Source organism: Anabas testudineus, chromosome 22, assembly GCF_900324465.2.
Source record: "Anabas testudineus chromosome 22, fAnaTes1.2, whole genome shotgun sequence".
NCBI classification, from domain to species: domain Eukaryota; kingdom Metazoa; phylum Chordata; class Actinopteri; order Anabantiformes; family Anabantidae; genus Anabas; species Anabas testudineus.
This window is the reverse complement of record NC_046630.1, coordinates 13711679-13738248: the sequence shown is the minus strand read 5'-3', so window position 1 is coordinate 13738248 and position 26570 is coordinate 13711679. Positions and strand designations below refer to the sequence as shown.

Below are 26570 nucleotides of genomic sequence, written 5' to 3'. Positions count from 1 at the left end.
ATTTACAGTACAATGAAGATTTACAATGAAATGCACCTCGTAAAATTCAAGCGTGCCAAACAGTAGAAGCAGGCAACTGCCTCAGGACTATAGATACATATGGCTCCCAAATTTATTGTGTGGTTTGTATGAAGTCCAGTGCACAGTTTGCAATGCACTGTCCTTTAACCTGCAGTAGACCACTGGTTAGTCTAAGTTGGAAAGTAGACGTGCTCACTGTGAAGTACTGATGTTAAGCAGGTGTGGAATTATGGAATACTTCTTAACCCTGATTAGTGTGTTTATATCAGTATAATAGTATTAATGTATATTGTATGGAATTGTTTACCTACTGATGGCGTATCAGAGCCCACAAATCAGTTTTGGCTCAGGAGCCCCATAGGTTGTAATCTGGCCATGAATAATTGATTCACATCTTTGGACCCCACTGATTTGGTTGGTGGTTCTGATATCAGAACCAAATCATAAGAAGTGATGAGTGATCATCATGAGGTAGATACTGGATCACATCGTCATGAAAACGTCCCTCTTGTTTTAGAAAAATATTCTGAATTAACTTCTTGAAACTTCTGTAAATGGTGCTGTAATAAAGATGAAGGCAGCTGGTTTAAATAAGGGTTTATCCCCCGTCAAGCCGCGGACCGTTTCTTTGGTCCTGACCATTGAGACGCGCTGTGCGCGCTTCAGTAATTCAGTAGTGTCCAAGTGAGTAGAAAAAGGCGCCCCCCCCTCCTCCTCCTCCTCCTCCTCTCTGCCTCCCTCCTCCTGAATCCTCCGGGCCAAACACTCATCCACCCTCACTCAGTCAGTGTGTGTGTGTGTGTGTGTGTGTGTGTGTGTGTGTGTGTGTGTGTGTGTGCGTCAAGGAGCGGTCTCTGCTGCTGCTGCTCGGGACAAAAACCGCACGCAGCTGCTTTCATTTTCCAGAGCTGGAGTGTGCACCGGTCAGGAGGAGAGTCTGCGCTTTCTACTGCACCGATCCCACCTCTGATGGACTTCATATAACACACAACACATATCTGGACTCTTCTGGTCGATGACAGTTTCGAGTGCTGCGCTGTGGACAGTAAACTTGCCCGTTCGTCCTTTTGATGTGCTTCACGTGCCTGCGCTCCACGGTGAGGTAGACCTCCTCCTCCTCCTCTTCTTCTTCTTCTTCTTCTTCACCTTTCGCTCAAGTGTCGGTGATTTCTCCCGTGGATGCGGCTGTCGGGGTCGGTGTCTGAGCCCTGCAGGATCAGCCTGTCGTAGGGCGTCAGGACTTCTCCGGGTCTTCACGAGTGCAGGAGGAATATTAGTCCCGAGATGCTGCTGTTGGTGCCCATATTGTGCTTTTTACCTCTGACCGGAGCGGCTCCTTCTCTGACGAGCGAGCAGCTGGACATGGGGGTGGTAAGTTTGCTGCCATTTCTACACGGGGGAGTGAGTTGTGCTACTTAATATCACTTCTGGAGCTGGTGGGTGGGAAGTTACGCCACCTTTAGACCCAGTGTTGCGTTTCCCTGCCGCGCTGCTCCGGCAGAAAAGGTCAGTTTACCTTCGGACGTCGGAGGCGAAGCGATACTTGATCTGAATTTTAACACCTCGCAGTTTAGCGGACAGAGGGAGCTTGAATCAGGAGCCTGGGCTCCAGAGCAGGACTCGGGATTTCTGCAATGCCTCGCAATAAACGCGTCTAAATGCATTTGCCTTGGCGGATTACAAACCGAGCCATCAGACATTATTGTTTCCTCCTCTCAGTCATGCTCTTTCTCCACTGTGTCATCTCATGCCAAGTTTAAAGAGTCATGGAAGACATAAAACAGTCCAGGTCTGACTTTTAGTCTTTTAGAATAAGATTTTATTAACATACAGAGGGCATGAGCTGTGAGTTTAGTTGTTTTTAGTGGTTAGTTATTGTTATTATGGTGCAACTCACTAAGTTAGTAAGTAAATGAATTAGATGTTTTAAGACAATTCAGTTAAACCTTCCTGTAGCCTGTGTGAGCAAATGAAAGCAATTCTACAATATTTCCATCAGACCCACAGTATACACCAGCATTACAGCTGTAGTTTAAGGAGCAGTTACTAATTAATAACTCCTGAGGATATGATATCAACACAAACACACTTTTACTACCATCAGTCAGGTTTGCTCCTTAAAGCACAGAGGGATTCATGTCACACTGCTGCTCCTCCAGCCTCTGTCTCCATGCATCTCTCTCTCTCTCTTTCTGCCTCTGCCTTGTTTTTCTTGTTGATTTTAGTTAATTTCTTTTAACTCTGCTCTGAGGCATTTCTGCTGCTGGACTCCCAGTGGACGTGTGCTTCCAGGAGACACCTCCTTGGTCTTGGATACAATTAGCGCACGGCGTTGTCTAGAGCTGTTGAGTGTACAGGCAACAACACCGGGCGATCTACAAATGTCACCAGGTGGCGGTTAGAGGACAACAAGGTGAAAAAGGACACGTCTCCAGAGGAGCTGGTAGAGTGTGGCTTTAAAAAAGCACTGTTGGGTTATCGGTTAAGTACATGCTTGTCAGTCGAACACAGATCTCCAGCTGTAAATCTGTGTACACAACTGCTAAGTCTAATTATATTTTCCCACCATTAAAGTGTTTGTATTCATTTCTGTGTTGAAACTGAGTCAACACGTTTGCGTGGATGGATGCAGATGATCTGGTGTTTGGTCAGGCAATCCTTGTTGCTGCTCTGATGCCGTATTATCACGGCTGCTTTATCAAGCTGTGCAAACACTTGGCTTCTTAGGCGTCCAGCAGAGACAGAGTAATGTGGGCATCACTGGAGTTCTGTTCCTCGCCAGATATCCACAAATCACGCCTCTTTCATTTCTGGTTATTTTGAACTCTCGTCAGCAGCCGTGTGTTTACAACAGTTCTCCACCATTTCTGCACCAACTGGTTCGTAGGATTTTATGCCCACAGTTTTTTTAAACCAGAACAATGGGCTGACAGGTGTTAAAGCCTTTGGGAGCCGGATCCTTATTGTTTTTAGGATTTGCAGCACAAGCACATCTTTCTTATTATCGTATAACATTTGATTCAGCATTAATATCCACGTTATTGTTTAATGCTGGTTCACAGTGAGAGGATTTCTTGGTTTAAGGTTGAAGTAATATCTGGGATCATTCCTCTACGCTGAGGTTCAAATTCCCCAAATCTTAAATGTCAAATGAAGTGAAACAGAGAACATAAGGAAATCCTTACAATAGAAACCAGACCTAGCACGTGTGTGGCATTTTCAGTTGAAAATCGACTCAGCAAACAGGCAGTGCATGATGTGCAAACGTGTTTCGACCGAAAACTTTGCACAGTGACTTGTTTTCAACCTCTGACTGAATGAGAGCATACAACGGAGTTCGATCACTCACTCTCCACTTTGCCTCCTCTCGTTGGTTTGCTGTGAAAGACATTTACAGTTGCACAGACTGACAGATGAGCACCCTGCTCTCCTGTGACTGGCTGATTGACTTTTAAATAAGACTTCTCCTGCATTGATGAAATTGATCTCAGCTGTTGAGATCAGGTGGATAATTGGTTGTTGGGGGTTTGAGTAGCTGCTCTGATCTCTCAGCCCAGTTGTGTTCATAACTATATGCTATACATTTGGGACTTGATCCACAAAGCATCCATCTACTCCCAGAACCGTGTCCTTATTTCCAGCTCTGCTGCTTCCCAGTCCCATTAGATTTCAGAGCCACATTGCTACGCCGCTCTGCTTTTAGTCGGGGTTTGAGTCCTAAATGTATCAGTCTCTCTTTGTAACAACTGTACACTGTGACTGCAATTAATGGAATGACAAACTCAAGCACAGCTCTGAGGCATTCGGTTTTCAGCTTTGCTGTTATCTAGTTCAATACATCACTGCAGAGCTCCAATTTGCAATGTCAGCATTTGAGGGAACTGTTACACAACAGTTACAATCCAATCTGCACTATGTTTTCCGCTCATTGTGGCATTTTACTCCTGATTGCTGTTTCCTGTGATAGTGCAGAACGACTGAGCTACTTAAGGGACTGTTTGCCTTCAGATGATGCTCCGTACTTGATTTACCAGCTGTCATAAGATAGAGTGAGGTGACCAAAACAGCTGCAGATAAAAAGACCTATCACTTTCCTCTTTGTGGCAATTAATCCTTTTTTTAAGTTTCATGTTTTATGTGTTGTAAATCAAATAAAACCAAACCAAAGTGTGTGGGGCCTGGTGGGACTAACACACCCTGCCAGTCTGCTTCTGATTCTCATTTTGCTTTATTATTTCTTCAATGAGAATACCATCTGGTCCCATAGTCACTGAATAGAAGAGGAAAAAAAAAAGTCTGGTAGACGGCACCCTCCTCCACCTACTTTTAGCACTTCCCCTGCTTATTCACCCTCCCTGCTCGACCTCATAATACTGAGTTCTCATGCAACCAGCCTGCCCGGCTCCTCTACCACCACCCCTCATTAGCTCTCTCTTTGCCTCTCACAAGCGCACATTGCTCCAGTATCATATTCTTTCCCCCTTCAGTCTTTCAGTCTTCTTCCATCAATTTCCTTCTTCCAGTCCTTATAGGAGTCTGTTTTCTACCATCTCATCATGGTTCTTCAGATTACACCCGGAGGCCCTTGGTGAGCGGGCGCTCAAAGTGAAAACTGCATGCGGAGACAGTCAATTGCCCGGACTGGATTGCTGCAATGAAATAAGTGAGCAACCTGATGGGGTTAAGAAAATAAAACATATACATATATGTAGTGAAAAGGAAAAGGAGAGGACAGATCTTCCTAAATGTTTCAGGAAGAGATGTTTTCTACTTTTATTTTAATGTCCTCAGCAGCTTGTAAAGTATATTAGAGATGCACACAACATGTTCATTTGTTTTTGTCCTCGTTGCAGTGTCATGGTGGACTATAAAGAGACTTTTACTATAGCACTGCTGTCCCACTTCCATCAAGCTGTGTGACCTTTCTGTCTGTGGCACCGCATCACTGGGGCTTATATCGAGGGCAAGGGCGCGTTTTTTTTTCAGCCACGTCAAGTGGGAGATGAACGCACAGTAGGATTGAATGTATCATTGTGTGATGACTGACAGAGAGCACAAGTGACAGCTCGGTGCGTAATATATAGCACATTCTCAGCTTCTCAGGAAGAGGACGATACTGTGGAAACCAACTAGTCCTCCAGTCTGCTCCCATCCAATCTGTCATCACAGCTTTGCTAAGTGTAAAAGTTCCCCTGGGACTTGAAAGTTTCGGAGGCAGTTGTCAGAGTTTACAATATCTTAAATGATCTGACACTTTATTGGCTGCAGTTGTAGTGTAGTGGTGTGGAACTGATGTTTGGCAGCTGTAATACTTCATGATGTTTTCGATCAATGACAACAACAGAACAAAAATGCATGAATTTGAAAATAATATTACAGACGGGAAGGGTTATACTGTAAGTAGTGCCTATGGAAGCATTGCAAGTGTTTCTTCTCTTTGACTACAAGGATAAACCCTGGAGAACTGAATCTAAATATGACCTGTTACTTTAAGGAAACTTGTTTATTTCCTGCATATGCATTTCAGAGGAACTTTTTTTCTGTGTGCCTTCTTGTAGGAGTTCACGTCTTAAGCAATCTAGACTGCCTAATTATCTGTGTATTTGCTGAGAAGTGTATCTAAAATGTTCATTTTAAGCCACAACACAGTAGTTCTACCCCATCTATTTTTGTTTGATTTTACAGTAGTGATGGATTTAATATTGTGGGCAAGTGAGTGCTGTCTTCCATAACAGAGCTGCACGCAATAGTCTTTTTCCATTTCCTTGAACTGACTTAATTGCTTGAGCAAGCCCACTCCAAGGCTCCCCATATAGAAAACCTCAAATCAACTCCATGTGGACAGTTCTATTTTAACCCGAGGAGCCCCGCCTCTCCCTCTTGTCTTCGACCAGATCAAGGATTTAGATGCCGTTGCTATCCAAAGGACGCCTAGATCTTGTAATTACAGTGGTTTCTGGTGCTGTGCTGGCTTGCATGCTGAAGCCTAAAATAATGTATAGCTCTGCCAGTTGAACTGCCAATAGACTCTTTAATAGTATGATCAAGAAAACCCAAAAGTAACAACAAAGCTACTCTGAAATTGCTTGCAGAGATTGGCAGAATCATAATAAATGTGGTTTGTCTGTATGTGTGTGTGTGTAAGTCAGTTTCCTCTTGTTTATATATTGCTAGAAAATGTGTGGATGCATTGTTGTGTGTGTGTGTGTGTGTGTGTGTGCGTGTTTTGCTGCCACGCTGGTGATCTCATAGTATGACTCTCATTAGAATTTGGGATTTCTTAACAAGTCACAGTGGGGCTGGCGATGAAGAATAAAGGAGAAGGGACTGGACGACGAGGACTTCTTATCATCTTTGGAATCAACTACAAGATGGCTGCATGTTCACGATCCAATTCCTCTGAAGGTCCAAGTGAAATGAAGAGAACGAGACAGGAGGGGGAGGAAGACCAACGCTGATTGAGTGGGTGGCGGAGAAAAGCTTCTGTATGTCTCCATCCAGCTATCACTGGCAATTAGGTCCACTTCCTTGTAGTCCAGTTCTGATACTCAACTTTCTATCAAGTGAACATAATGAGCCAGTGGCACTCACGATCGTGTGATTAGACTTGGCTTCTTATGTTTTGGGTTTTGAATTTTGGCTCTAGTCAAAATAAAGAGTCAACCACATAGTGTCAACATGCATGCATGTGGATTTTTGCATGTGCACATTTGCTGTAGATGTGTCAGTTGCCAACATGCATCAACTAACAGTAGAGAGACATCTTCGTCTTTGTAAGCATCACTACAGTAACCTATAGAAGCTGTTTCATAGTTTGTATGTAGACTTTTATGAACTGTAAACAAGGACAATACATTAATACATCCCCATGTACATAATGTTTTTCCACCTACAGCTTTAAACTTTAGCTTTATCTCTAATACCTTCATATGACTGTTGTTGTGGTTTTTGAGCTACAGCCAACATACACATTGGCAGAATAATGTAATATCAAAGTGGGCTTGATTGACATTTTCCCATGTCATTAAAGGTCACACAGATTAAGAAACATTCTACATGTACAGTATTATTGATTAACCGAGCTCTATGTAATGATGACTGACCTTTCACAAAGACAATGAAATGAAAAAAGAGGAGGATTTCCAACAGATTTCCAATTGCCTGCAGCGTGTTACATAGGCGAGAGCGGAGTTAATATAATCCATCTTTTCAATTGAGATGAACACCTGTAATACAACATATAGATAAATAAATACTTTTCTTCAAGGATGGCTGAATCTGAATCTGAATTTCATACCGGAGGGATCAGTCATGGTATATCCTCTGTCTCCTGCAATAGTGTACACGTAACATATGCACTGCATAGTTTATTAGAATTTAATACTCCCGGCAAACTAATTTGTAACTGAAATGTGCGCGTGCCTATAAAACACAAACGATAGAAATTTGCACAGGGATGCCATTGGTGCATCTTGTTGGCCTGTGAAAATGTGGGTGAGCTGTTTCTGGCACAGATGAAGCAAAACTTGCCCTTGGCAAAACTAATCTTCTGACAAGCCAGAGATTAAAAGTCTCAGCAGAGAGGTTAACACAGTGTCTGGAAAAACATTTTTCAAATCATCACGCAAGGAATGGTCAGCCATTGTCGCCATGTGGCTATAGCCATGTTAAACGATTTTACTAATTAACCTAAAGCATTCTTAGCATTATTTACTGTAAGCCTTGATAAATCACAGAATTTGATGAATGTAAACACATAAACTGTGTTATTTGTTTGAACAGACACATTTTCTGCAGTGTCCTTCTCCAATCAGATTCCTTCCAATATCCTGGCTTGTCTTTTGCATGGAAACAGGCTTCATTCAAATTAAAGGCCTTAATGCTCCATTCTGATCTTTATTTAGACCTGATTTTTTTACGTCGATGGTTCACGTTCATATTTATAGGTGGCATGTATCCAGCTCTGGTGTGAACGACGTCCCGAACTGCCAAGCATGTGCAAATCAAGCCGTTTCCCCCCATCTTCATCCCGGTTTTGCTTGAACAGAAGCTTCTCTATAAATGTCCAGCAAATCTGACACATCTTCATCATTCAGTCCGTCTCTCTGTTGGCAAAAAGATCAGATTTGGGCCACTTCAGCGTGTAATTTGAACATAGACATACAGTCTTTTTCTATTCCTCTTGAGTTCCCTCTCCAACCTTTTTACTTCTCTGCTCTCTCTCAATCTCTATTCTCTCAGTTTCTGATGACATTAACTGGCTGTCATATTTCTTTTTATCTTTCCCTCTTTTTCTCTCAGCAACTGTTTCCTTGTCTCTCACGCTCTTTGTCCTCCCCTCTTTGTGTTCTCTTCTCCTTTTCTCCTAAAACCTCTGTCTCTCCATCTTACTTCCTCGCTGCCTCCAGGAACAGGCAAGAGTTGAGTCTCGGGTCTCTGTACAACCAGCTGTTTCTAAACCAGGGATTAAATGATTCACTTACAGTCACATTTTAATCCTCGTTGTCACACTCTCACACACAAAAACAGGCAAATTAGGACAGATTTTCCTCCCTAGTGTCTAGAAAATGACGTTCACACATCGTACTGAAAGAAAAAGGAGTGTCAGAGTAAAAACATCCATCAGAATGTACTGTACCCTCACAACAAGTCACGCTTGTGTTCCATATGCACAGAGCAAAAATACTTCTTGAAGCTAAAAGACCTAGTGGCATGAATACTTATGATATTTTGCAACCCTGCAGAGCTGCAGAGAAAGAAACAAGAAATAAATCATCAATCAATCAGAAAAAAAGAGTTTTTACTTTGTTAATCATTCTTTGGTACCTTCTCGAAGGTATTAGAGCTTAGTTGCTTTTGGATGCCCACTTCTTTGTGGAGGCTTTGTCATAAATCTGTAAAGCAGAAGCGGTGCCATGTTCCTAATGCATTGTAGATTCTCTAGAAATTATATAATATGTGCATAAATAGCACTAAATATACCAACTGGGCCAGATCAGTGGAGGCATACAAAGGAAGTCGTGGTATGAACGTAGGTCCATTTGTTAACAACATAGGACTCATTGTTCTGGGGTTTTATGTTTTTCACAGAATAATAGCTAGAAAGGGAAGTGAGCAGTTTTAACTGGACTGAACTGCATTTTATACTCCCAGGCATCCAAAAGTTGGGTTTCCTGCTGGATTAAGAAATTAAGACCGTTAATTACTGTTAAAGAAGCACAGAAAGTATGTCTATGGTATGTAAAGGAAAATGAAAAGATATATGTGGAGTAATTAAATTTAATAATATATAATATAAATATTATAACAAAATATCATTTTATAAATTATTATAAAATTCATAAATATCATAATAATAAATTATTGTAATATTAAGAGCAGTCTACTTTAGCTGTTAAATGTTAAAATATTTAGGATTCTTGGCTGATTTGTGCTTTGGAAAACTGAAACCACTTGTTGCTACTGTTGCTGGGGAAATCCAGGAAAAAACTGTGAGAGCTCTCTGAGTTTAAACTTTTAGCAGTAACTTTTATTTATTTTCAATCACCACCAAATAGCCTTAGACTAGAGCATGCTGGTTTGCCATCTTTTAAGGTGACGCGTTACTCATGGTCACAGAGTTGGTCAACGATCCTCTACTCACGAATGATTCCGGTTCAGTGGTTCTGCTTTTTGACCTGTGTGCAGCTTTTGATATATGAGATTCTCTGAAACCCTCAATATAGTGCTTTATAGCTTTATAGTGTTTTTACTGCTTTTCAATTGGATGCTATAAAGGTTCTGTTTTCACTCATGGCACTCAACCCGCTCCTTTCCCTGTCGAATTATCCAGTCTTACATTGGAATACTTTCTTTTTTGTGTGCGTGTGTGTAGTTTAGGCACTCAGCCTTTGGTTAAGGTTAGAAAAATATTGCAGTCATGCTTAATAGAGAATAATTTAACTAATATCACTTCACACGCAATGTATTTATTGAACTAAGCTGCAATCTTTCTCTAACTTTGATCAGTGTTGCATGAATAGTTTGTACACCCGCTTACAGGAACGGAAGTTTTAGAAGACAGATTTGTCCAATTTACCCTAAGTGTCTCAAAAACAATCCAGAAGTTTTTTTCTTAACATCATTAAAGCAAATTACCAATCCAAACTGATACATTCCTTTCCCATTCCTGACGCACGCTTCTATTTTAAGTTAATTATCCAGATATGGTCACAGTCAGCTTCAAGCAGTCAAATGAAAGGTGAAGGAAATGCATCAGAGCAGACAGATGACTTCTAGGCATAGATTAATTCTCACTCTCTTGCTGCCTACATTGCAATCCAGCCTCAATTTTCAGTTCGATTAAATGTGCCATTCAGGCTTTATGCCACCCCCAATTTCCCTCTCTCTTTCTAACACCACATATTCTCCCTCTTTGATCTTATCTGTTTGCACAAATGAGACTAAATCCTTCATTTCTTCAGTAAATTGTGTTTACTCTCAGGATTTGCCATCGGAATGGTGTCAGGAGCTTCTCAGTCAAACACACTTAAGTGAGCTTTCGTTCTTTAGATCCTACATCATCCCGGCGTAATACTTTGAGAGAGCCATGTCTCTCTGAATAAGCTGGTTTTAAAAAGGGAAGCAGTTACAACAGCGTGCAATAACAATGGCACCTTCGTCGACTGCAAACGCCCATGGATGTTCTGATGAAATACAGTTGAGAGGAATCTGTGGATGTGAGACGTTTACATCTGTGTGATTCGTGTTAATTGGCTTATGTGCCACTTCGATGACAAAGGATTTTTTTAAGGGAACTGAATAAATTAAGCTCTTTGACTTTGTAGTCAAAGCTGTTTCTTAATCAGGACAAAATTCATTTTGGGGCCTCCTTGTTTGATTTCGCTCTGATCTGTATCTACAGTACATTTAGAGATTTTACCGTTCACATCAAGACACTAACTAGTAAAAGAGAAGTTGGCTATGATGATGTTATCTTATGGACGGGAAAAGAGTGAGCTAAGAATGTGAACATCAGAATATTTCTTTTGTGTGTGAGTCTTGTGGACAAAGTTGAAGCTGTTTTTTTTTTTTTTGGTTCAGAGAAAGAAAAAATACTTGGCCCCTGCAAAAATTAAGGATATATTACTTGTTAGTGAAAAGCATAAAGTAAAAATATATACATATTAGATAGACAACCCCATTTTGTCAACATCCCAGTTATGTTGAGGAAACACGGTCAGGTAATGATAACTTCTCAGCTTTGAAGCACTTTCCTTTGTAGAGGTAGAGGTTAACTTTAAGCATTATTAAATCCATATTTTGTAGCTTGACCAACTGTTTTCAAATGTGGCAAATTCATATCCTGCCTGTCACATAGTCACTCATGTCACTCACACATTTGGTGCATACAGTAATTAACACCTCCCTCGCTGATTGTTCACTCTCCTGTTGACTTGTCTGCTCTGAGACATTTGTTAGCCCCGATCCATCAAAACATGTTGCATTTGTTTTGCAGCAAGAAAATGAGATGGTTGTTGTTCTTATTAAATTATTTTTGTAATAATAATAATAATAAAAATAATAATGCCTCAATAATATATCATTATAATATCATCTTCTCAAACTTTCTCCAAACACCTTGTCTGTTGTGCAAAATCATTTTTTTCTTTCAGCCTTTCTGATCTATAGTGATAAGGGGGCACACAGGCCAACTTGTTTATCTGTGGTGCTCCTCACCCAACTCAAAGCGAGAAATGATGGACCTCTTTTTGTTTTAGTTAACATTGAAAAATGTCTTATACATCTGGACATCACGAGGGTTACCTACATTAAAGGTCACATAAGGTCACTATGGCCTAGCAGAGTCTTAGAGAGATAGAGAGATCACACAGGTATAATGTAGTTAACACTGCACAACAACAAATGCAAACCTATAGTATTTTCCAAAAAATAAATAAATTGTATTAAGCTCTGCTGCTTACAGCTGCTGCCATCAGCGTTCATACCAACAAAGCAGTGTAGAGATGACCAAAGACGGGCTTATTTCCAGATCCTTCAAGAGGTAAAATATGTGTGAAGTGCTAGGGTTTCCATATCATAATGCTCAAAATAAACATTTCGTGCAGCCTAAGGAAGATGCCATTCCTTTTTGTAAGACTGTGATATTGTGCACATGAAATGTTCTCTGCTCTGAATGACTCGTCCTCTTTTGCCTAACAGCAAAAACAAAAGTCTTCCCATTTTGTTTGTCAGCTAAAAGCACCCAAGAGGCAGTAGAGAGCGTCATCCTTAATTGGCATTAATTAATGGACTCAGCATAGTATCTCAAACCTTTTTTTTAAAAAGTGCTGCTTCTCCGAAGGTTACTCACAGACGTGATCTCATCCGTGAGGTACTAGGGAACAATGTTAGCACTTCAGTGGACTGTGCTACTTCATGATCCTTTGAGAGTCAGTGAGGTCGTGGGGTTAAATGTCTTTCAGTGACTCATTTCCTGTCAGTGAGGCTGACGATGAAGGGACTCAGCAGTTGTTCATTAGGACTAAACAGGGAGATATTGTGGGACAGAGGAGGTCACATGCATGGGAGCAAAGCTGATTCTGCTTTTGAGAGATGTTGCTGTGGTGATCTTATAGTATGTGTGTGTGCACAACATGACAGTCTTACTTTGAAGGACCCAAAAAGGAAAGGATGACTTTGTGCTGTAATTTATGTTGAAGCTATCTTTTATTTATTTTCTTAGCCAGAGATAAAATAAATAAAACAACACACAACCTCACAAATCTGACAAAAACTCCTCCATGTTTGCTGGAAGAAATTCAACTGAGGCGCCGGGGTGCATTTCACAAAAAACGATTTGCAAGTATTTATCATAAATGGTGGCAGCATCACACTTCATAAACAACTGTTGATATCAAATTGCATTCCCACGTCTTTTGCAAACTCATACTTGGATCACAACATTTATGTTTGTTTTATTGAAATGTGTGTTATGATGGAAAATGATTTCATTTTGCGTATTTGGTGAAAGGCACCCTCTTAACAATGACAAGACACATGAAGGCAGCACGTATGTTAGAAACAATGCCACGAGACAGAGCCAAATCTGTTAGGGTTACCTGCTGAAATCAATATGAGCGTTTATTTTAATCTCTGTGTTTATTGGCTTTCACTCAGGAAAGTCCACCTGTTTTGTGTCTAAGTATGTTGAGCTAAAATAGTTGTCGCAGAAATAGGCTGGAACAGCAGGCGATTCACAGGGACAATATTTTAATGTTGACTGATTCGTACATTATTATTGGTAAATGAGGGCAGCATTGCGGTGCATTGCTGAGCACTCTCCTCCCACAGCCTAAAAAGATGCACATTACTGTACTGATGTAGTCGCTGTATAGTAACTTAAAGGGAAACTTAAACACACTAATCAAAACTGAATAATAATATAGCATGAGGTAATTTGACTAAGAGGCAAGAGGCCCTCTGGGACTGAGTTGGGACATAGGGTCAAGCCCCCACATCAATAAGAATTTGCCCTGCTGAAGTCATTAACTACTAGATTCAAAGGTGCTGCACTGCAGCTGAGCCAGCGCTCTACAGTAATCTTTTTCATTTTCATTCAATTAGCAAGTCAACTCAGTCTGACGTAACACATAATTATTTGTTTCTGAGGAGTGGATATCAAAACTGATTTACTGACAGTTTCTGCGTTAGACCCACTGTGTTTTGATTTGTTTGACTTATTTTCTGACATTAGCTAGATTCCAGCACTGAAATGAACTGTTCTTATAGTTATAAGACAGTCCTGTTGTTGTTGATATTGTTGCAGCTCTGTTAAATCAGATAATTACACTCATTTGAGCTGTAAGCAGATTTGCTCTGCATGCGCTTTCATTTGCTGAATGCTTTGTCAAAAGGTATATTTTGAAGCCTTTATGTAGACTTGACTTCTCATTAAACACATGTCAATAACCCAAGGCCAAAAAAAAAGACATTTAATTTGAAAACATTTCTGTTTCTCAGCTGGTGTTCATCAGTTGACATTAAACCAAACTTCTGTCTGCTCTCCTTTAGCTTCCTCACACGCGCTCTTTTCTACTGGAATAAATTAAATGAAGATGTAAAAAATAACAAGAACAGTACATATAGTTTTTTTAACGCTTGAAGCAGTGCTTGAACTTTACTCTGTGCCACTCGGGGTGTCCTTTAGTTCTGCCTTTTACAAGTATGCACAAGAAAAGTTAAGAGTCCACATTCTTATGTTATGCAAAACACAGCAGAGCAATAGAAATAGAAAAGACTGCTGCAGTTGTCGAGACAAACAATTTACCACTGTAGCATCAAAGGGCTGAAAAAAGGCTTCTCATTTGGGATGCAATACATGGGTGTTAGACATAATGTGTGTGCATTCGGAGTGTATATGTGTGTGAATGTATGTGTCTGTGCTTAACTGTGTATGTTAATGAGTGATTAAAGAAGACTCAGTCATCCGTGTCAGTCCTCTTATTGTTAATCAGAGATTTGGAGAAGATGAATTTGTTGTTTAGGCCACTCTGGTTTTTTTTTTCTCTCTAACACTTCACTCATTTAATTCTCCTTTTCCCTTTATCTATTATTTCAAGGATGAAGTCCCCAGGAGGAATATATCATTATATTTTGGCTTATTAAATTTGAGATTCATGCAAATTGTTCAAATGTTTTTTCCCTCTTCGGTCGCTTTGCTTGCAATCGTCACTTTATCTTTGGAGTTGTCATGTGTTGTTGCTGCTTTGCAATAAGTACACTTGAGTTTATTGTTAATCTTATCAAGTACTTTTTTTGTTTCTCTAATTGAACTCAGTCAACGTGTGTGAAGCATTTTAACAGCAAAGCCGGTCTCCACTGAACACAGTGACGTCTCTGTGTATACATAATTTAGCAGTTTAGCAGCACGTTGCTGAACTCCTTGGCAGGTTTTACAGTATTTTACAGGTCTTATTTCATTTTTTCTCCTGTGAGCTACAGTGTCACGGTTTAAATTAGTTGCTGGCTCCACAGAAAAGTGTGATGTAGTGCATTTCTGAGCACTGTGTGAAAACAATGAGTTGTGGTTTTGTCGACAGCACAGATGCCATCTATCACTTCCACGCCTTGGTAAAAGGGACGAGAATTTCTCTGCCTGTGTGGATGCGCACATATTCAAAGGACGCACGCAAATATGCATCCACGTACAGCGCTGCTTTGGTTTAACTTGAGTCACTCGTCTGTAAGAGTTATTTTTCATATTTAGCTGTTTGATTTTTCAATCTGTGTCTCAGTTTTCTTTGTGCCCACTGTAGATTGAGTACTTAAATTTGTCACTTTGTCAGTGAACGATTTTGGACATACCAACATTTCTGGAAACAGTCATACACGATTATAGACATGCCACTTATTTAGATAATATAGAATTACTTTTTACTTAGATATTCTCTCTCAGAAAGGTTTGGCCTATATGATGTTTCTGGTCCTGTGTGTACTTTTCGGGGATGTTGGTTGAGTATATTTATTACTAACAATGAAAAACTTCACCAAAACAGTTTTTTAAAACAGTGTCATCACTTTTGTTATTTGTTGATTTATCGAGTCAATTTAATTTTCCTGCTATCCCGTGGCATTACAGTTTGAAACAGAAAGGTAGCTGTTTGTCACCCCCTTTCCAATGTTGCTAAGGGTCAATTCAATTTCCTTTTAAACGTTTCCCAATCCCTTAGCAAAGCCAAGGATAACAAGTCAAATATCAGCCATGAGCCAGCTTCACTAAAGCGAAGTCATTCACTTAATGGGATTTCCCCAGCGTTGTCAATACAGGAGGAATGCCTTGCTATTGATCTGTGTCACTCACCTCTGACGAGTGCGGATCAAAAACCTGCTATGCGCTATCTCTTATTGACTGTCAGTACACGAGGTGGGAGGAGGTTTAGTTCAGTTGAGAGACAGATGAATGGAAGAGAGAACGAGAGAAACCAAGGCAAAAAAGAAACCTCAGGGAAGAAAAGGCAAGAGAGGAAAAAGAGCAGCGCGCAAGTTGCAGCTCAGACTCCTCCATCAGTCAGATCCTGTACGCTACAAAACCAATCAATGCCGACAGTTGGGCTGCGGTGATTGGCAGCAACTTCATTGGTCTCAGATGGAAATGAAGCTGCAGAGCGATGCCTTTACATACATTTCTTCTGTCTTTGTTGTACTTTGTACCATTACTCACCCATATCATTCTCTGAATTCTTTGAATGAAATGATACATCAAAATCAGATCAGCACTACAGGTATGGCAATGATATTTACATGGCATCTGTTTAAAATTCAAACCGAGATCTGGTTATGCAACAGTCTGTCCTCTGCAGATGGAAACTCAAAAGTTCTTTCCTGTGTGTAGCTCGCGCAAGACAGCAAATGAGAAAGATTAAAAGATTTTAGAGAAAAATGTACTTATGAGAACAGAGGCATCACCATGGCCTTGTAGTGTTATGGCCTTGACTCTGGATGTTGTGTATGTAAATGGTTGTGGTGGTACATTTCCAATTTAATATACTGTACTATCTGATTCTATCTTTTAAACCATGTACACAAAGAGGGAAGAAACACTGTGAAATAAAACCTTGTGTACAGTAATTAACATTAGTAAACATGAACAGGTAAGACGCTCTCAGCTACTTTGAGACACTTGAAGTCCTTGAAATGCCTGGGATGACCTTTGAACTCGTTGTCTACTGTTTCCTCTCCAGGACTGGCTGAGCAAGTTCGGCTACCTCCCGCCCCCTGACCCAGTGACTGGTCAGCTGCAGACGAAGGAGGCCCTGACCAAGGCCATCAAAGCCATGCAGAAGTTCGGGGGGCTTAAAGAAACCGGAGTCTTAGGTATGAGGCTCTGTTTGTTTGAATCGAATGTGGGAGAGTTTGTTTTTCGACTGTATGGGTGCATGATGCCATGAAAACTACTGAATACAGTATCATGTTAGATTTCTCAGCACTGCTCTGACACTATCAATCTCTGCTCTCCTCTTCTTCCCTGTTTAGACCAAGCCACACTGGGACTAATGAAAACACCCAGATGTTCTTTGCCAGATGTGTCTGGAGCTGAGGGGTCAGCGGGCCGCAGGAAACGAAGCCTCATTCCACAGAACAAATGGAATAAAAGGCATTTATCCTGGAGGTAGGGAGCAATGAAATGTAATGAATGCTAAGGCATCTGCTTAATATAATTTATAGATGAAAAGATGAATGATAAGTGCAGTGCACTGCTGCTTACTGCTGCTGTTTACAAACCCCATTCCTAGTAAAGATGAGACCTTTTCAAAAAAAAAAAATTTAACCTCTTCAACTTTTATTTTACCGACAAAGGTACAAAGAAAATATTTCTTTCATTATGATTAGGTATAAAGTAGCATTCATCCAAAACACAACCTGTGCTAGCAAAGATGGCTTTGTGCCAAACATCATGAGAGAACTGGCCAATCACAAACATCGAGACAAGATTGCAAGAAAATCTTTTTATTAACTACTGTACAGAAAATTGTGAAGACATTCAGACGCTCCTGGGAAATCTCCTGTGAAACCGTCATGCTACCATGATGAACGTAACCCTGTGGGCTCAGCAGTACTTTAATTGTTTGTCGTTGTTGTTGTAACACAATCTGCATACAACCTGAAACTTTATCACACAAAGAGGAAGCCACACGTCACTTCTGTGAAGAAACACTGCTGAGTTCTTACAGCACCAGCTCATCTCACATGAAATTAAAAGACAGTGGAAACATGTTTTGTGTATCAGAAGCTTGTTTCCAGGAAAAAGGAAATCAGGTTCTCAATGCCAAAGACACAAAAGGCCACCTAGACTGTTACCAGCAAAAGATTTTTTTGATTTAAATGATCAACAAAGTCCACACTGTGCTGCATTAGTGTTACATAAATTACTACTGGAGGTAGACCACAGCTGGGATTCAAACCCGAGCCTCCTTCATGGAGGGTGGTGATCTTACCACTACACTCTCCAGCCGCACCTTACAGAGCGATGCAGATATAAATCCAAAAATCCCTTTTCTCTCTCTAGCTGTGCATCCTTTGATAAATTAGGATAGAGGACTCTTCCTCCAATCTTTTGTACTGCAGATCAATTGTGACCCAAACAACAGGCATTTGTACAGGTGGCACACTGATTAGAGGGAACTTTAACAAACAACAAACACATTTATTCTCTCAGATGATGCTCACAGCTTCATCAGAACAGAGATTCCTCATTAAACGTAAAATTAAAAATTGTCCACTTGCCAAAATCCCCTCATTATTGCAGCAAGTTCATGAAAGTTCGTGAAAATGTAGTAAAAACGTTCTTGAAACTTCCTGCAGCATATTTAAGTTCTCTGTTGGTTATTCACATTCTTAATACAAACATTTACACAGTAATGTACATTTCAGTGAAACATACATAGGCAACATATTTTTGTCATCTTGCCATCTACCCCAACAACCTCCTTGAGACTCACTTTATGTTATTAAATGAAGCGTTCCATTCATGCTAAAAATATGTTTCTCCAGAACTTGATAATTAACTTTGCTGCAAAAAAGTAATCACAGTTGCACAGGATTGTACTCTTTAGACGAGACGGAGTTGCCTGAGATGTACTGGGGGCAGTGAGAAGGTCAGTAATCCTGGAAATCCTGGTTTTCAGTGCACTGGAGAAATCAAAAAAGATCAAGTGAGGGTGTGATGGACTCCATCAAATGCACGACTCCTGAAGACCAAAGATTTGTGGCAGAGAGTGGATGGTTTGTAGTTCTTCCTGTGATAAAATAATATAGTCATCAGTGACATCTGGAAAACCCCCGCATACTGTTAGACAGCACAGGAGGAGAAAGTGAAACATATGGCTGGTCTGTGCTGATTCACACTTTACTTTCATACACACACCGGAACCGCTTCAACAATTAACTGCCATGAGCTGATATGTGGCCCTGTGTGTGTGTGTGTGTGTGTGTGTTCGTGTGTGTGTGTGTGTGTGTGTGTGTGTGTGTGTGTGCGCAGAATATGAATACGCTGAGAAAAGATGAATTTAGAAATCAGGAAAGCCAAACGCACACATATGCACTGTAGTGTCGATGCACATACACCCGGGCAGCCTCCCACCTGGTGGGCTTTAACTTTCTTTCAGTTCTCTGTAGTGCTGCCAATCATACCACGCTCCTGTCAGCTCCCTCCACTCTGAAATAAGACAAGCTTGTCTTTAGTCCAGTGAAACGTCTTTGTATTCGTAGCTCTCGGATTTGTAGAACAGTGTGCAGGAACAGTTACGTGTTGGTTTCAGATCCAGAAAGATTTTCATACAGTACAGATTTTTCAATTTAAACAAAAGCATTGATATTCTGCATAGATTGACGTCCACTGTTAGTCTCTGTTTGTGCTCTCTGCTTCTGTTTCCAGCTGATGTCCTACCACTTGCAAAATTATTTCTATCATCTAATATTTCATGGTATCTCTGGTTCATTAGATCACATGGGCGAATACCAGCGCTGACAGAAAGGAGATAATGCGCAAAACAGCTAATGAGTCGGATGCAATCTGACAAGCATATGAAATGTTCATATGCTGATCAGCTGCATCAGTCAGATTAAAGGGACTTCTAATTATTTATGTTCCAAAAACATTAATATAGCATTAATATAGCATTTCCATTATTCCATTACAGAGCCAGGAAAGCAATGCATACAAGCAAAAGTGTTTATTAAAGTTTTATGACTCTAATGTTTTATTATTCTACATTTTATTACAGTTTGTTCAAAAGTGAGGCATTGATCAGTGAATGATGTACAAAATTGGCATTAACTACAGTCATAATAAGGCATAATCAGGTCTTATGCACATTAAGACTGCAATCACTTCATAAGTTACTGGGTTGCTGGGTTTTCTGTCGAATGCATCGTTGTATTGTTATATTATATGTTGAACCTCACACTGTAAAGTGCCTCCAGCTGACTTTTGTTGTGATTTGCTTCTATATAAATTAATCAAATTAAGACAGAGTTGAATTGACAATTGACTTACAGTAAGAAGCAAAAACCTGCCCACTTACTCCTGATTTAGCTCACAACACTACGATCGACAGCGTCTGACTAACTGATGCTTCATACTCTCCCGTGCTTGTTCAGACACATCAATCACGTCATGTTCTGAAAATGTGCAGACTAGGTGGTGACTCTCACAGAATGAGAAAGATAAGGGGCAAGACAGAGACTTCATTTTAGGATATGGATTCAGGTTATGTTTTTTTTTTTTACACTATAGAAATACAAGTAGATGATTTTTGTGAGGATGACTTTGTGCATTAATTCCAATTTAACTTGTGCTTACCCTTTTTCTGTTTTCTGTTACACACATGTTGTTCCACCACATTGCACACAGCCAAGTATGTTACAGACGCTAACAGCCGAGGAGTGTAACAGCCCACTGTTAGCTCATTATCTCATATTGTTAGGCCATTATCACAGCAGACAGGCTGGCAGTCATTAGCAGCCCGACTGATAACTCAAACAGATAGGTGTAGCGAGCTGAGTGGGGAAGAGAAAAGATGAGGAAGAGGATGAAGATAATGAAAAAGAAAGAAATAAGAGAAGAAGCAAAATGAAAAGAGAGATTGCATTGTTACTTCCTGAATCTGTTGGTCTAATACAGTATGTAGGGTCTATCGATTTAATCCTGGACTGCAAAATCACAGAGACTTCCATAGGCACCTTTTTTTGAAGTACAAGACCTGAGTGCATGCATGAGAGATGCAGGAAGATCAACACTCACTTAATGACCATGAAAATCAATCATGGATGTAGGTCCACAGTGGCATTGTGCTCTTTACATTTCAGAAGGTATTATTATTATATTAACAGCCCCCCCAAGGCTCAGAGCCGTTGTTTTATGAGAGCTGCATGGTTTAGTCATAGTGTAGCACTCTAAGCCCTGTGAGGCTTATTTAAGAAGAGCAGAGCTGTGTTCAAAGTCGAAGGTGGCTGGCAGTGAGAGTATTAAGTGTAACCATAGTCATAACTCATCAGCAGGAGTCCGTCAAAGTACTAATTATAGCTATTGCTCACAGTTGTTAGTGAGAAAGACGAAATAAATGTAAGCAAGAAATGCAGCTGCATCCAAAGGCCTGGAATATTATAGTCGTAGAAGGAGCTCGGGGACTACAAGAATAACATAAAGCTGTTAGCAGTAAAGGCCGGGCGTTTCACAGCCTGACAAACAGTTTTCATTCTCTTACACCTTGGCCACCTGTGAAATATTAGGATACACATCAATGACTTTTTGTTTTTATCACGTTGTGAACTGATTCCTGCACTATTTGCTAAACTAAGAAAAGCAAGTTGATTTAATTCGATTTTTTACAGTACAGGGAAGTCAGACTTTTATCCTGACAGTAAATATATATCCGTGGACTTCCTCCTAATGTATAATGAATCAGTCAGTGTTTAAGTGGTTGGTGATAATAATCAGACAAAACTGGAAGCTTCAACTCAACTCATCTATGTCTCTGACATATTTTGTTCTTGCACAGAGGCAGCCATAGGAAGTGTCTGATATTATTTGAAATGATTACATTTTCTAAAATGCATCCATCCTTACGTGCAGTTTCATGTACTGCTGTCGCGCTGTATGTAACTCTTGAGTAATAGATTGTTGAAGTCATTCTAGTTAGGGGAACATGCACCTTGAGTTTCTCTATTATTGGTCACTCACAAATCCATCACAAAGCGGTTCTGACACACAAACGAGTTTCTTGACATTGTACTATATAATTCTAGGGAATTAAAGTCGTCAGCATTCATCTCTGTGCCTCCATTTGAGGCCACCAACCTGTGAAATTGCTTGGTGGAACCTTAACAATAACTACAACGCTGTTATTGAGTGTTATCTTATTGGGGGTCCATCGTATTTTTCTCATCGCCGTCGTCTCAGAGTTGGTTGGCTGTGATAGTCATGACAGACAAGAGAATGAGGAAAGGGGGAAGAGGCAGATGCCGGCTGAGAAGGCGAGAAAAAGATTCATGGAGACAGGAGAGCCTTTTAATTTAGTGTCTTTGATCTCGGGACTGAATGGCATAACGTCTGTGTGTGTGTGTGTGTGTATGTGTGTGTCTGGGCGTGTGTGTGTGTGTGTGTTCAAATGGAGAATGAGGACTTTTCTGGTCTGCGTCTCTGTCACCAAAACATTTCCATGTATGCGAGTGTGTTTTAGTGTTTGTGCTGCTACGTGTTCATCTACAATCGCATGCAAGCATGAGTCACCGTCGGCATATGAGCTTTCAATTTGCAGGATAATCAGCTTATGTCTACGGAGGGTAACAGAGCACAGGAGGTGCATATTATTACCGAGTGTGTGTGTGTGTGTGTGTGTGTGTGTGTGTGTGTGTGTGTGTGTGTGTGTGTGTGTGTGTGTGTGCGCACGCGCGCGCGTTTTAGCATCACTTTTGATGTCAGCTCATGTCTCTGTGGAGCAGCAGAGCCACAGGAGGTAAGAGCTTGCTGAGAGGCTGAAAGCGGGGGACAGCAAAAGAGTCTTAGGTTTTTCTTCTTTCTCCTCTCCCTCGCTCCATCCCTCCCCGTCTCTCTCCATCTCTGCCTCACCTCTTTTTCTTTGCCTCTCTTTATGTGAATCGTCAATTCATGTATGAGAAAGTTCTGTAAGAAGTGCATAGAAGTCACTTGGGTCAAAGGTATTATGGATGAAGTGCGTGCTCATACAAATATTTGTGTCCCTCCATATCACTTTAAGCTATTACACATGGCACGCACACACACATGGATACAGCTAAACATAAGCCTGGTTTGCTCATACTCATTTGTCAAATCAAGGTGGAAATCCTTCCATGGAATTAAATAGGTCCACCTTAACCAATCTTCTGTCCATCCAGCTAATATGAGAGTCCATTAAATTGCTTTTCTTAATCTTTGGTGCAGAAAGCAAGGTCAGTTTTTGCCTGTCACCGTACCCCATATTCTTTGAGTGAAGTGCTGTAGCGTCCTGAAACGTGACTTCGACTGAATATTGATTTATTATAGAGCTGAAACCACAAACCCCCGTGTTACCTTCTTCCTTAACCAGGAGTAATATTTGATCTGCAGTAAACAAGACAGATTTGTTTTAGGAGGTTATGTGGAAGCCTGCCGTTAATAAATCAGCAATCACAACGACTTGGAAAACACATCAGCTGTAAAAAAAGCGAGATAGTGCTGAGTTCATGGAAACACATGGTGAGTAGTAGAGTAAGGACAGCATCTGCTGCTGTCAGGCCAGTATATTAGTGTATCAGTGTGTGCTCACATAATGAATGATTGAAGGTTATTTTTAGTTAGTTAGGGTGACGCCATTGAGAGTTCACAAATTAACCCAGAATTTTACTTTAAAGCTGTGTAGTATCAGCATTAAAGAGGTGATCTCCTCTGTCTCTCTGTCATACTCGTCCATGTACCGTCTCACAAGTCTGCAACAGAAGCCATTTTTCTACAGCTTTTGTAATGAGGAACTTTTTCTTTCTTTTTTTTTTTGTAAGGAAGAGGAGACATCAGATACTCTGTCAGAGATGGAAATGTGTCTGTGTGATCACTAATCCCTCTGAATGTAGTAGCCTGGAGAAATGCTAAAAGTTAAGGAACTTGTCATTCTCACGGAGAACAAACTGCGTAATTCTCACTAAAGTTAGACGTGCTGAACGATGAAACTATAGGGAGCTGTCAGAATATTTTATATACAGTATGCAGCTGAAAATCTGGATTTCTGCATCATAGTGCCTCACCTCACCTTCCCCTATGCTGGGTCTTTAAGCCAATTGTATTACTCTGCTCCTTCTTCCTTCTCCATCTACTTATCAACTATCATCCTGCAAACTGGACATGTACAGTGAGTTCTTCTGAAACAAAATAGCAGATGTCACTTTTTAAACAGTATCAACAATTATGTTGTTTAATACTGACACATACCGACGGATACATTTGGCAGCACGTAGGAAAACTGACAGCAACACGCTCACTTTCTCTCTGACATCCATTTGCACATTGGAAAGCACACAGCCATCCAGCCTTCCTCACCTGAATTACAACTTGAGTTTGAATTTGTGGAGAGTAAGCATTAACTTTCAATCCTCTGTGAGCTGTAAGCTGTCAGGGTTGGCACACAAACAGAGTCAGTCTCAGTCATCAGACTGCTGGATAAACAGTCCTTCTGTCCTCCTGTTTCACCGAGCTGAGAGCACCGCAGACTCTTTGAGTATGGTCATTAACAATTGAAACATATTCAAATCACACTGGGAAATATTTTAAATGGACAGTAGATGGAGAAAAAAGCAGCCCAGCATGCCTAGAAATGTATGTTGGGTGAATCAGTGGTTTATAAAATCAAAACAAGAGTCATAAGCTCACCAATAATTAGAGCAAAGAGACAAAGATAAAGAACCACAAAAAATAAATGAACCTTTGAAACCAACACTATGAGCTGCAGCGCTGCCTCCACCATCAGCACAGATCCTTGACTGGTAAAAGGGCATAAAAGAGAAAAAGCAAAGCTGTGGGAGAAAAGCTTCAGTGAAAGGGATGAGTCACCAGTGCACAGCAAGAAGTCCTTAATTATTAAAGAATTCAAGTATGAATTGAAATAAATGTCAAACAAATCACTTGTTTGACAGAAACTTGGCTTTCAAGATCCGATTCGACAAAAGAAGAAATGGGAATGACAGACAGCTTTTTCTGAACAATACCGTTTGTAGTGATAGAACTTCAGTCCCTGACCTTGTTTTTTTTACCTAAATGTTTACCGTAATTGTCACTGTCTACGTGTGACAGTCCCATTGCTGGGGCAGCTTGTCTAGGCTGATAAAACTTAATATGGTTTTTGATGGTATTACTGGTGAGCCTTGAGATTTATATATGCAACATAAAGGCGAGAGAGAGAGAGGCAAGCAGCCCAACTATTGCAGTTTCACATTAAGGTTTAGAAACATAGGAGTTCAGTCCTGGTTGATGGGGACACACGTGGTTACATGTCACCGCTCCAATGACATTCACATATCTCATTGTTCTCTCCCTGCAGAGTTTCTACTTCTTGTTGCTTACTAAACATCTCTCCGTTCACCATTTCACACAGTTTTGACTCTGTTTTTTTCCCTCTGTGATCGTCGCCAATTCCATGCAAATGACAGCACAAATGAGCAATGGAGCTGGTTTGACAGATGGTGATTTTTGTTTTTGTGTGGGTACATGTAAGAATCAGTGTCCTCCCGAGGTCGATTTACACCAGGATGACAATGTTTGCTTACCTGTGACAAAGTGTTTTATTTCAGTCTTTCATTGTGTCCATCTTTCCTACTCATTGACATTTCTTTATTGGAAAAATAGTAATACAAATGTTTCAGTATACAGACTGTTTTTATCTTCAGTAATAAATAAATAAATCTGTGCAGGCTGTAAGCCAGTTGTGGTGGGAAGGTGAGGCAGCACCTTCTCTAGCCTAAACAGCTTGCTTCCTACAATGCCTGCAATGGCCAGAAAGTCCTCTTATGGAAGGAAAGAAGACGAGTGCATCATGTAAAGGCAGAGGGGGAAGCAAGACCTGATGGGTGAAGAGAAAAGTTGGGGAAAAGAGAGAGGATGAACAAGAGGTTGGAGAAGGAGAGGAGATTTAGGACAAACTTAGCATGACGGCTGAGTGGTTTTCAGTTTATTCTTGTCTTGTTCCTACTGTAGCTGTCAGAAAGAAAAACAAAATAGCTCTAGAGATGTTAAGATGGTGTGAGGAAGGAAGCAAATGTTTTTTTAAAAAAGTAGTCAGCCAGTGTAAGATGCTGAAAAGCTAATGAGTTTTCCTGAAAGATGATGCCATAATCTCTTCAAAGCCACGTTGTATTCGCAACATTTTGTCAGTTATGTACGGCCGACATGAGCACCTGAGCATGAAATACAAAACCAATGAAATCGCATAAAGCGTGCTAACGGGAATTTTTGTTTTCATGCAGGTGTCCCGGTGGCAAACATTGTTGACCTTTATGCTTTTTTTTGCAATTTACTCACCATCCTGCTCCTCCGTGTGAGAGCGAGTGTGAAGGTGGGCTACGTCACGCTGTGTGGCATATTAAAACAGGGGGGCCTTTCTTGTCTTCTGTCTGCCTTCCTTGACGTGCTCTTTTTGGTTACCGTAGGTTACCTTCATAGCTTAATTTGGCTAAAATGTCACTCAAAATGTGATGGTGAAAGAAAGAAAGAGATAGAGAAGGAAAATGAGCCCTATCAGAAGAAACTAGAGAGCAATGCCAAACAACCATAAATGACATAAATCCATAGGACTTGGCAGCGCAAGACTGGATTACAGAACCCAGTGCACTACATCCACTCACAAACCCAGACATTGTAAATTATCCTGTTCTCAGTGAATAAACTTTGTGAGTTTAAAAGTTATAAATCAACCCTGCTCATTTCCTATGCTGCTACTTTTCTTGTGTCTTTTTTGTCTTAATGTTTGCCTCTGATGTGTCATATACCTGCCCCCCCACCCCCACCCCCCACCCCCACCTCACTC

General features: G+C 40.6%; 1 protein-coding gene across 1 annotated transcript in view; it reads left to right on the top strand.

Moving 5' to 3' along the window:
- The first annotated feature begins 945 nt into the window (after positions 1 to 945).
- LOC113148353 (matrix metalloproteinase-17-like) overlaps positions 946 to 26570 on the top strand; it is a 46466-nt gene continuing 20841 nt past the window's right edge. Inside the window, exons 1-3 of the mRNA XM_026340034.1 lie at positions 946 to 1392; positions 16743 to 16875; positions 17035 to 17170. Of these exons, the coding sequence (XP_026195819.1) occupies positions 1306 to 1392; positions 16743 to 16875; positions 17035 to 17170 (356 nt within the window). The 5' untranslated portion in view covers positions 946 to 1305. The remainder of the gene's footprint in view (positions 1393 to 16742; positions 16876 to 17034; positions 17171 to 26570) is intronic.